The following is a 12066-nucleotide window of genomic DNA, read 5'->3' as shown; positions in this document are numbered from 1 at the left end:
GTGTTATATTCCAAGATACCATAATGGAAATGCACAGTAGGGATATAACACTTCTTATTGTTTTGCTGTGATTTAATATCGTGCACTACTCCAGCTAGTTTCAGTCCTTTTTATCAATATGATATGGTCCCTACTCTAATTGAAAATTCCAAATTTTTTTGTGTACTTGTTATGAATAAGACTATATAGTTACTAATAAGGCATAATGATTTAAGCCTATAGGTGGCATCCAACTATAAAGATTTGCACTGCAGACAGAGTTTTATGGTTGCATGGCTGAAGATCTATGCATGAAGCTATAGAAATCTATTACAAATACTCATAAAATTGAACTTTATGCTTACACTTAGTAGAAGTGGCTATTAACATGTTCCTAACACTATGATGCTTTATTTCAGTTGATTGCTGTACTAGCCATGCAGTGAGTTTTCTTTAGCTGGCTGCTATAAAATCATATTCAAGGACTTCAGAGTAGGCATCACTATGTGCATGGCTGTTCTATTGGGAGTTTCTGACTTTTCTATTAGCTACGTACACAGAGTTGCAAAGAGCATTTATTTTACAGATGGCCCGATACTCAGATTCCAAATCACATGCCTGATGCTGAAGTTGGTGTTGTTTTATTTTTGATGAGACACTTCCAGAGGATGAGTTTCTCTCCCAAATTTCCATTGTTGCATAAATATTTGTACATAATTATTTTGGTCTATGTATCACAGCTACCTGAAAACATGTAATCGTCCTATCCTAAAACAGCAGCAATAATATAATCACTGAATTAGTTTGGGATCTGCATTATATATTTAGCAATACTGCATGAGGTAGAATTATTATTTGAGGCACAAAAAACAGAAACAATACCGGGGTAAATAGTTCTACCAAACTAAGGAAAGCAAACAATGGTGGACAATAGCACAAATAATTAGAATGTTGTGACATTGCTATAAACTGTATAAGTTTACAGCCCATGCAGTGCATATATGCACATACAAAGCAGCTGCTACTTACCATTTGCCGTCATTATATCCTGTAAGTAATTACTGAATATATTTTCCTACAAGTGCATGTGCAGTTAAAACAGCACAAATTGCCACCTCAGAGATTATACAATCAAAAGGTACGCTTTCCTGGAAGCATGCCTTCAGAATATTATCCATGTCCATTAATGTTTCAACTCTATTATACTTTGATATCTTGGCCTCCTCAGTCTTGATTGTGATCTACTCTGCCATCCTTGGGGTGACTCTAATTATTTAGCTAGCGGTGCTTGAGAAAATATGCTTGTGTAAAAATAAAACAATTATGCATGCTTTATAAGGCTAAGTGTTTCATTTAAATAAAACAATCACTTTAGTTGTACAGTAATTTTTAAACTCATCCTTGCAAAAAGTGTGGCCTTAAAAAGACTGGGTGAAAAATGTTGTGAAATCAAAGGTAGCAGCCAAGAAATGGCTGCAATGATGTTAATGCTAATAAATTTTAATAATGGCTGTGTCAGCATTGTTAAAATTTATTAGCATTAACATCATTGCAGCCATTTCTTGGCTGCCAGTTTTGATTTCACAACTTTTTCCACCCAGGCTTTTTAAAGCCGCACCATTTTTTCACAGCTTGACTGATTTTGAGTGCATTACATTGTGACCAGTGAATGGTTGAAAACTGCAGCAGGGTGCAGTCTTTTAGATGAGTTTGAAGGTTAACCTTAAAAATAAAACAAGGAGCTATATATTTTGTTAGCAGATCTACATGTTACAGGTTAGACTATCCGAAAAACTAGTATTTTAGTTGATTCTTGTAAACCATTTTATATCTTTGAGATTCAGAATTTTATGTGGTTGTAGCAGTGCCTGGTTTTCATATGCTCATGCATGAAAAAATGTAAAGCCTGTAGTCATGTGTAAAATTATGACAACCATACATACATGTGTGGATATCATAACTTGAAAGTTTCTGCGTGATAATATGGGCCTAAAATTGTAATAACAAATTTACATAATTTGTTTGTATCTAAAAAGGTTTAATCAGTGGAGCACAGATCTTGTTGATTATTTACATATGAATCAAAGCTATATATTACAATAAAAGTGTGGAAGCTAATGCCATGCAATGCATGGGTATCACGGCTGATAAGCTCTGCTGGGTATGGATATTATTTATGGATGCAGTATTTTTGAAGTGTCCACAACAGCTTTAATATACATCACATCATCTTTGACATAGCTTGGGTTATCAAGAATCGATAACTTGGCAAATTCCGGGCAACCACTGGCAACATTCATATCTGATTTTGGCTTCTGGAAACTGCTTGATTGTACATTGGGTTTAAAAGTCTGCACCAAATGCTTCTTTTGATCCTGATCAACAAGAATCAAGCTCACTTTGTGCTCAAATGGCCACTGAAGTAATGGATCATACTCACCCCTCATCAAAACAAAGAAAATTGAAAGATGTGTTCCTTCTCCAGTGCCATCACCATTAAGATAAGCTCTGATGCACATCTTGTGACCATTTCTTCCTGTGTAGAATGGTGGGGAGTAGATGCTGGTGATTCGACCAATTTTAGCATCATGAATTCTCCTCCTCATGTCTGGTATATGCCGTAGAAAAGCTCCATTGTGTGTACTGGCAAGAGATGCTTGTAATTGTAACTCTAATTCTGAATGATGTACACTGAGGATGTTTAGAGTACACTCAACTTCCAATGTCTTCTCTTCAACTTGTTTGATATAATCCAGTAGATAAGAGTTGTTGTCGTTGTATGGGACCATCTCACTGATCTTTGATGCATGTGATGAAAAATCTTGTTTCATTTTCTCAATTTCACCATTGAACACTTCAATTTGAGCAGAGCTTTGAGCCATGGAGTTCTTGAAAGTGATAATCTCACTGAACAACTTGCCATAATTTTGTTCCAAAGTAGAAAGCCTGTCATCAGTAACACGTAACTTAGCCACTTCTTCTGATTTGTGTTCCTTCTCTTCTACCCTTGTTGTTAATGTTGTGATTGTCTTGCATAACTCATTGTTGTCCTTCTGCAGCTCTTCATTCTTCCTCTCCAGATCATCACACTTAGTCTCTAGTAGTTCAATTCTACTGGTGACCAGTTGGTAATCATTGGTCATCTTCTCTACTGACTGACTCATCTTGGAGAACTGGACCAGTAATGGTTGTAGGTGACTGGTTAACTTGGCAGCATCTTGCAGGTGTTCAGAATACTCCTTGCTGTTAGCCTAATGCAAATAAAAATTGCCCATTTATGAAACAATGTAACCAGGTTTATGAACAGAAGTCAAAACCAATCTACCAATGGTATACAGGATTGTTTTACCACCTAACTACAACGTTTCCTGCTAATCACACAGCAAAATCATTTAAACCATTTTCTGGGTACACACAAGACTCTTGTTCAGAAACAACATGCAGCATCACCCAAAATGGTTGATCACAGGTTTGCCAGGTGTACTGTTTCACTCTGAAATGATCTTCATTCTCTTATTCCTGTATATGTACTGCATGTCTACAAATTGGCAACCTCATGAGAAAGAATTAGATCCATTACTATTATCCTGATTACAAGTGATCTATAACTACACATCTAGCCATACTACAAAGTCTACTTCTGTACTACTAAAGTCTACTTTGCTACGTATATAAGCAGCAACATACATTATTACAATTAAAGGTCATAGCTATGTAATGTGCACATGGACTCAGATGGTTTTCCAATACACACTACACACACTTACCTCAAATAATACTTCTTTGTCAGAATTATTACAAGGGCACTTGATCCAGGTACATTCATTCATCTGATGATCATTAAGCTAAACAGTAACAAAATAATATCAATACAGCAGTACAGTGGACCCTCACAAATCCGACCTCCCCTGGGACCAAAGGCTGTTCAGATTACTGAAATGTTCGGATTTGTGAATCATCAATTAACACTGTGTTTTAAATTTTTATTGACTAAATAAGTATATAAGAGGTCTTCACATACATCAAGTTTTACAGTACAGTGTAGTACGTTTTTGGAGTTAAGTTGAATGAAAGTAAGTGTCAAGAGTAAGTTGCTTAGCATTACTGAAAGTGATGGGGTAGTACACTCATCTTGACATTCATACCAAGTGAAACACTTGTCCATAAGTCTAGTCACTTCTTCACTTTAGCTTATCTTCATTCTTACTTGCAGTTGATTTGCCAATGCCATATTCTTTAGCAATGTTGCTTAAACTTGCTCCTCCAGTAATCTTTTTCAATATAGTAAACTTTTGTTCAATTGACAAGGTCACACGTTTTTGCTTTTCTTCAGTCATATCCTCAACTTTTTAACCTCGCTAAAAACTCATTTATTGCTGGGCGTTAATTAGATTTAAAAATTTTTTTTGCTAGCTTCATGACCCGTTCGGATTATCCGAGGATCTGGATTAGAGAGGGTCGGATTTGCGAGGGTCCACTGTACTTAGAAATAACATTACCTTAATTGCTAGCATCTCCTGTTGACATTGATTACACTTTCTCAGAGCATTAGGACAATTGTCTCCATGTTCCTACAGAATATACATGCAAAGACTTTCAACATCTTTTATAATGAAAACGAAACATCTGCACATGTACAATTGCTTCATCAGCAGCTTACTATACAACAGAAATATTTGATGAAAGGGAAGTTGATGAATCCACACTTCGTCTGAGCTTTGAAGAATTAAATGTTAATGAAAATCAAGAAATCATAGATCTAAACATCAACTTAAGGAGCTTATAAGGGATTGATGAATTTGCAGATTACATAATTACAAAGCAAGGTTTGGCGAGATGCCACTTACATACAGCACATTAATCATGAAAGCACACTCTATCTAAACAGCTAACTTAAAATAACATATACTTGCAAACTTGTGCTTAGTGAATAGCCAAAAGCAGCCAGTAAACAACAAGGGATTTTATATACATACCTCTAAATCCTTAAAGTGTAGTGTTGCTTCACAATCCTTACACTCCTCTAGTCGTTGTAGACACTCATTCTTCAAGTGATCTTCTAGTTTAGACAGTAATACTCTATCACCACATCCAGTGTTCCTACACTCCACTGTGATATATTGACAACTTGACAAGTGTTGATCCTGTAATAGTGGAATTGTGTAAGGTTATCTGTTGACAGAAAGTGAACCAACTCACAATGAGATCTTTGAACAATCCCTTCCATTCACATCCCATTTCATGGTTGTGACACTTCACTAGTAATCTATTGATTTCTCTCTTGGTAGCATGATCAGGCCGTGGCTAATGAAGTAAGCTTAATATCATAAACATATGTGTGATAAAAATAAGGGCTCATCTAAAAGCTGAGTTATACGTCTCCCAGGTAATAATGTGTCAGTAGAGGATATGTGACCAAAAAACATTCTAAATAAACACGTGATGTTTTCACACATCATGACAGTGAGCGAATGTATATTGTAGGCACACATAGAAAGTACAAATCACAGAAAATATACCAGTTTACAAGTATAGCAGAGTAATTGGAAGGAGGAGCCCCTTCCATAGTTCGGCGAGTTATAATCCAAGCCGCATTTGCTACTCGTACTTTTGTATGGGATTTACAATAGTCATTCACTGTCTAAAAATTCTCAAGCACACCACTAATCCACTTATATTGACCATTTTTGTTTAAATAATAAAAGGCGCATATCCTCTATTATGAACCAGTTAAAAAGTGACATGTTATGGGACCTTAAGTTCAGATTACAGCCAACCCCATAATTTATCACGTACATGCATGTATGACAAACTCACTTTTTCATTTGTTGTTACTTCACTGGAAGAATTTCTGTAAAGGTAGTAAGAGATACGTGATTATAGTACTGACCACACTACATCAATACTTGACCATTATTAACAAAAGAATGTAAACTATGACCTAATCCTATGATGCATGGCTTGATGACCTATTACAAGTATGATAACAACACTGTCAAGATAGAAGATAGCTAGGCCCTGAGCTCACTGCTTTCTTCCTGCCAAAGTGGACAAAAAGCCAAATACTGCATGAAGACAAATAAATATTGAAATCAAGGATGTATTCAAGGGTGTAGGCAGTGGGGGTTTGGACGAACCCCCCTTTCAGAGGCAGATTTTTTTTTTAATTAAAAATCACAGCAAATCTTACAGCCCTGGAGCTCTCTGGTAGCTACTTGCCCCCACTGGCGCTCGTCTGTACTACTCCTGAGGGTCACATAACATTAATGCTGAACCATTAAGTCAACATATGATTGACCGTGGAGCCGATAACTGATAGTTGATTGGATATTTGCATTATAGTTAGCAAACAAAAGTGTACGTGTACCTACCCTACAACATTACATGTATCCATTGCTATACTCTGCCTGTGGTGGTATACAGCTTCTATCATGCAATACAGACAATTAGGCACCCACAGCTGCTTTCTCTATTATCACATAATCTCTTCCTGCTCTTTGTAAGAAATACCCTAACTGTAGACCTACGTAAAAAAATAATACGTGTGCGGTTAATTAACATCGTCGAGGTTACAGTAACACACGCCCCACCCTCTCCTTTTCAAGTCGTGTATTTCATAACGATATCTGTTGATGCACATACACTAGGTTAGCCTAAATGAAACGTACAGACTACTACTATACTACACACTGTACACGCGGGTTCTACAACATTAACAGGTGTCGCATTGACAATAGCTACCTGATGGACCAGCTCCGATGATACAGTACTGATATTTACGATGTGTGCCGAACAAGATATAACAAGCACAAAGACAAGGAGTAACCCACAAACTTTCATAGCCCTCACAACCTCGTCACGTGCGCGCGCCAGTGACCCAACAGCTAGGGGAAAATCCCAAAATAATTCCCTGAAAACAAATGACATACTTATACCCGGCGTATATAAAAAGTGTTCGGTGTGGTGCAGAGTGCAAAAGTGAGAAACGCGGGCGGCTGCCATATATGGTCTAAATAGTATATATGCTACCATTCTACAATACTGATAAAGGTGAAGTCATTACTCTGCTACTAGCTACAACTTCAGCCAGAAACTGCTATTTCAACTGGACATGCCTGGGTACAAGCTCTATTTACATAAAGGTGGAGAAGTCCATGAAGGACTGAAGTGTTCCTATTGCAGGCTAATTCTGAAGGATCCAGTACAAACTAGTCAGACTGGACAACGATATTGTAAAGAGTGCTTTGAAGATGCTGCTAGGTTAGCTGTCAATAATGTCTGTATTTTCCCCATTATTACTGTACCTCTAACAGAACTTCAACCAGTGAATTTACAGAAGTAATAGTTGACACTAATGACACGGTAAGTAGAACTGATACCAATGGGGGGGGTGGTGATTCTGCAAGTACATGCAGCATTCCACGAAAGTCACACCAGTTCATGGGATAGAACAAAGCTTACTTCTCTGTACTTCACCGTGTAAGCTATCAACACCTACATTACAGTACAGGTGCTAAGCTGATTATCAAATTGTATACAGTTTTGCCTTGATTCAAGTTATTGTGCTGAGACACAAATTGCTGAATCTATTCATACTTTATGTACTGACTGACCTCATGATGCAGCAATTTAAATTTTTTTTGGCAACATAAGTTTGAAGATTTTAAAGAATTTTGGAATAGCTGATGTTAAGTATTTAGAAAGATGTGGGATTTCAATATCTAGCAGCAAGCTGGATATATGAGATTTCAAATGAGTTGTCAGTATTTAGTGAATTCACGTCATCGCTATTTGATTGCTATATGTAGGCTAAACCAGGGGATTGGTGTGGCGTCACTGGTGTGGCATCACTGGTGTGGCATCACTGGTGTGGCCTATAGTACTGTATAGGTCTATTTATATCAACTTACTATTGACTATGTATTGTCTAAAGCCATGGCCTGATCATGCTATAAAGAGAGAAATCAATAGATTACTAGTGAAGTGTCACTACCATGAGATGGGATGTGAATGGAAGGGATTGTTTAAAGATCTCATTGTGAGTTGTTTCATTTACTATGAACATGTTGACTCATTGTACTATTACAGGATCAACACTTGTCAAGTTGTCAGTACATCACAGTGGAGTGTAGGAACACTGGATGTGGTGATAGAGTATTACTGTCTAAACTAGAAGATCACTTGAAGAATGAGTGTCAACAACGACTAGTGGAGTGTAAGGATTGTGGACGAAAGTTGGCATACAAAGATTTAAAAGTAAGGGATCATCCATCATTTTTAGTTTTTCGCAAAAGTACAGGGAGTACACTAGGGAACATGAATTCACCTGTATGCTTTAAAAGTTGTTAGCTGACTGGAATGTGAATGATTAGTTTGGTATGTAGCTAAGTATACAAGGCTCCAAATCAACATTCTGTCAATGACTGACTTTATTAGAAATAAAAGGAAGAAGTAGGTAAATGCACTGAGGAAAACCAAAGAAATTATCACTGATCATTCATATACATCAACATTTATGCTTTAGGGTTGGAGGGAGGAGACAATTTAAAAGGCACTCTCTATACTTCTTGAGAAGGTGCTGAAAATTATGGTGATTGTTATGAAACTGCTCACATGTTGTAGCTACAAAATTACATTCCATGTTGGCATAATTTTTATTCGTTGTACCTTTACAGGCACATGGTGATAACTGCCCTAATGCTATGAGAAGCTGTCATCTCTGCCAGCAGGAGATGCCAGCACTTAAGGTAATGATTATTGTAGAGTTACAATGAACTATGTTACATTGTAATGTACTATTGTAGCTTACTGATCATGTGATGAGGGAGTGTACCTGGATTAGGTGTCCTTGTAGTGGTGAAGAGGATGTGTTGTTTGAAGTGTGTATAAGATAGAAAGGATGCATGTACAGCTACTTGATAAATTCATAACTTGAATTGAGGGTATATAGGATACACGAAGTATAGATCTACTTTATTAGCTGTTTGGCAGTTTGCTTTGCTTTGCAAAGTAGACTATTCAATATCAAACAATGAGGAATGAAAATATATTTCAACCTATCCCACTAGTCTATATAGGAGTGCAGGACCTGGTCCAATATCAATTTACCCTAATAGAGCAGTCATGCATTCTGAAGTCAATTGCAGTATGCTGTAATAGGGCAGTCATGGTTTTCTAATTATATGTATAGTAACCTGTTATACAAAAGATTCCAAGCTGCATAACTGTTTACAACATCAAGATGCAAAGTACTCAACTTGATGGCTAAAATTCCCTAAAAGGGAGTCTTAAACACTGTGCAAAGTGATTGATCATAAATGGTGGCATCCCCCACCCCAGTCTTTTATGCTACGAATTTCTTAAACTTTTACAATTTAAGCCCTGGATTAATGTAAAGAGATATTCATTATGACATTTTTTTCATATATAGGCTAACAACAAGAAGTACTTTGAGCACCTACAGGACACCAACAAGTTAGCCAGTCACCTACAACCATTACTGGTCCAGTTCTCCAAGATGAGTCAGTCAGTAGAGAAGATGAACAATGAGTACCAACTGGTCGCCAATAGAATTGAACTACTAGAGACTAAGTGTGATGATCTGGAGAGGAAGAACGAAGAACTATTTCAGAAGAATGAAGAGCTATGTCATGAAAACAATGAGAGCAAGAAGTTGATTAAAGAATTGACCATGAAAGTGAAAGAATACAAAGAAGTGGCCGAGTCTCAAGTTGGTAGCATTGTACGTGTTATTGATGATCGGTTTTCTACTTTGGAAAACAACTATGAAAGGATTTCTAGTGATGTTTCCACTACTAATAATTTCATGAGTCAGAGTCTCCAACTTGCAGAGCCTAGCAGTGACATTGAGAATATTCAGCAAGATTATTCATCACAAGTACTGAGGAGTTGTGAGCTGGTCCCGTGCTGCAACAGCTCTTATCCACTGGATTGTATCAAACAAGTTGAAGAAAAAGTGTTGGAAGTTGAACGTACTATAAACATGCTCAATGATCACCATTCAGAACTAGAGTTACAATTACAAGCATCCCTTGCCAGTACATACAATGGAGCTTTTCTCTGGCATATACCAGACATGAGAAGGAAAATTCGTGATGCTAAAATTGGTCGAATCACCAGCATCTACTCACCACCATTCTACACAAGAAGAAATGGTTACAAGATTTGCATCAGAGCATATCTTAATGGTGATGGCACTGGAGAAGGAACACATCTTTCAATTTTCTTTGTTTTGATGAGGGGTGAGTATGATCCATTACTTCAGTGGCCATTTGAGCACAAAGTGAGCTTGACTCTTGTTGATCAGGATCAAAAGAAGCATTTGGTGCAGACATTTAAACCCAACATACAATCAAGCAGTTTCCAGAGGCCAAAATCAGATATGAATGTTGCCAGTGGTTTCCCAGAATTTGCCAAGTTGTCAATCCTTGATAATCCAAGCTATGTCAAAGATGATGTGATGTATATTAAAGCTGTTGTGGACACTTCTAACATATTGCATCCTTAAAGATTTGTTACTCATTCATCATTTTTGCACATGTATGAATATAGCTAAAATACTTATACATTTTTGCATACATTGTTTATGTTATAATGTCTTACACACCAATGAAGAACAAAATTACTATTCTGTAAAGTATTATCATTACTAGGACTGGGTCACATATGTCAAACTGCATGCACAATGATTATTAGTTAGTTAATATAATTTTCAAAGTGATTTACTGTAATTTTCAATATAAATTAATGGGTAAAACACCCAATAATTGATTGTACATAATGTCAATTAATTTCATCAAGAGTTCATTATATATTTAGGATAAATATTTTTACATTGTAAACTCTTGATTTCATTACATTTTCAAAGCATACTGTGTATGAAAACATTTTAAATTTAAGTGTCTTTTCATTGGATTTCCACATTGGTGTTTTAATAGCCATCATTAATCAAAATTTCATTTCATTTTTATGGTAAATTCATGGGGTACTATACAGTATTTTCATAGGCTGTGAAATGTTGAAAAATCAGTGGGTATGAATTGGTCACGAAAATTTTCATTGGTATTTAACGGCAAATGCTATTAGTAGTATACAACCATCAACACGACAATGGTGAGGCTAGCAGGACAAGGTGGTGAAGGCGTGATCATAATAATTATGATCCCAATGGAAGCTAAGCTCCCCCTCAGCAGACCGAGGGGGGGCTTTAGCCCCCTAGCCCCCCCTTTCCGCCGCCTATGGCTCCAATGATGGTCCACTGATAACTGTGACATATCAAGTCATATAGTTTTAAAATTATAATCGCTCACCAGTCAGGTGATGATTACTATTATAATACATGAGATCTCACTTCCTCATCTCACTTTAAGAGCTTCGCTGTGCAAGGTACTTAGCCAAAAAAGCTCAGTTATGTGCCATTGCCATGCATGGTGATACTGTACAAAGTAGAGGTGTGTACACATTGGTATGTATGTATTTTGGGTCTTCCAGGTTATTGTGACTGCTGGGAGTAGTCTGTAAAAGCAAGGCCTCAGCTGTGAGTATAGACGATGGTGAAGATCTATGTTTAGTTCAGTACAACTTAGTTATATATCAACTGTGAGCTTCTTTGTATGGTATGGTCGTGGTATACTAGGCTAGGCACCTGTCAGGGCTGAAGCAACATCAAACGATGAAAAAATTAAGCCTGTAGCCTTAGCCATGGGCCATGGCCATTATTGAGTTGCACTTGTCTGAAGGTATCAGACAGGCATTTCTCTACAGGGTGCTGTAGCTGAACTCTCTACAAAGTCACTTAATTTGCAGCTGAACTCTCTACAGGGTGACCTGTTGTAGCTGAACTCTCTAAGGTAACTTTTTTGTTGCTGAACTATCTACAGGGTGACAATTGAAGGGTCGAGGGTGGCTTATAACAGAGTTGAATTCTCTACAAGGTGACTTGTAGCATAGCTGAATGCTTTAATATAGAGTTCTTAGCTGACTGTGACTGTACTATTGACTATTAATAGGCATTCTAGCCTATTTTTAAATGGACTTTTATATGCAGCTAGGTATTCATTGCCAATC

At 37.0% G+C, this 12066-nt stretch overlaps 2 protein-coding genes across 3 annotated transcripts; one reads left to right on the top strand and one right to left on the bottom strand.

Moving 5' to 3' along the window:
• Nucleotides 1-1958: 1958 nt before the first annotated feature.
• On the bottom strand, nucleotides 1959-6843 carry LOC136251133 (TNF receptor-associated factor 3-like). Of its 2 annotated transcripts, XM_066043512.1 has the most exons (7): nucleotides 6721-6843; nucleotides 5797-5830; nucleotides 5179-5283; nucleotides 4956-5123; nucleotides 4479-4550; nucleotides 3747-3824; nucleotides 1959-3230 (listed from the first exon to the last, which is right to left on the bottom strand). In XM_066043512.1, exons 3-7 carry the CDS (start codon nucleotides 5215-5217, stop codon nucleotides 2154-2156), a joined length of 1434 nt encoding a protein of 477 aa, XP_065899584.1. In that variant the 5' UTR covers nucleotides 5218-5283; nucleotides 5797-5830; nucleotides 6721-6843; the 3' UTR covers nucleotides 1959-2153. The 2 variants fall into 2 exon arrangements, with proteins under 2 accessions (XP_065899584.1, XP_065899585.1); XM_066043513.1 differs by lacking the exons at nucleotides 5797-5830; nucleotides 6721-6843 and having other exon boundaries at nucleotides 5179-5373.
• An 80-nt stretch (nucleotides 6844-6923) lies between these two features.
• LOC136251131 (TNF receptor-associated factor 2-like) lies at nucleotides 6924-10541 on the top strand. Its single transcript, XM_066043508.1, has 7 exons — nucleotides 6924-7239; nucleotides 7293-7341; nucleotides 7913-8017; nucleotides 8068-8235; nucleotides 8655-8726; nucleotides 8784-8858; nucleotides 9410-10541. Exons 1-7 carry the CDS (start codon nucleotides 7091-7093, stop codon nucleotides 10505-10507), a joined length of 1716 nt encoding a protein of 571 aa, XP_065899580.1. The 5' UTR covers nucleotides 6924-7090; the 3' UTR covers nucleotides 10508-10541.
• The last annotated feature ends 1525 nt before the right edge of the window (nucleotides 10542-12066 follow it).

Source organism: Dysidea avara, chromosome 3 (genome assembly GCF_963678975.1).
Source record: "Dysidea avara chromosome 3, odDysAvar1.4, whole genome shotgun sequence".
Taxonomy (NCBI): Eukaryota; Metazoa; Porifera; class Demospongiae; order Dictyoceratida; family Dysideidae; genus Dysidea; species Dysidea avara.
Note: the sequence above shows the minus strand (reverse complement) of the source record. Positions and strands in the feature narration are given on the sequence as shown.

What these genes read in the sequence shown, in the direction of transcription:
- LOC136251133 (XM_066043512.1), bottom strand. Translation starts at nt 5,217, where the DNA reads ATGGGATGTGAATGGAAGGGATTGTTCAAAGATCTCATT. An exon ending in TACACTTTAAGGATTTAGAG is followed by an intron (nt 4,551 to 4,955) that starts GTATGTATATAA and finishes TATATTCTGTAG; the next exon opens with GAACATGGAGACAATTGTCC. An exon ending in AGGAGATGCTAGCAATTAAG is followed by an intron (nt 3,825 to 4,478) that starts GTAATGTTATTT and finishes GTTACTGTTTAG; the next exon opens with CTTAATGATCATCAGATGAA.
- LOC136251131 (XM_066043508.1), top strand. Translation starts at nt 7,091, where the DNA reads ATGCCTGGGTACAAGCTCTATTTACATAAAGGTGGAGAAGTCCATGAA. An exon ending in TGCTTTGAAGATGCTGCTAG is followed by an intron (nt 7,240 to 7,292) that starts GTTAGCTGTCAA and finishes TACCTCTAACAG; the next exon opens with AACTTCAACCAGTGAATTTA. An exon ending in TAGTTGACACTAATGACACG is followed by an intron (nt 7,342 to 7,912) that starts GTAAGTAGAACT and finishes TATTGTCTAAAG; the next exon opens with CCATGGCCTGATCATGCTAT.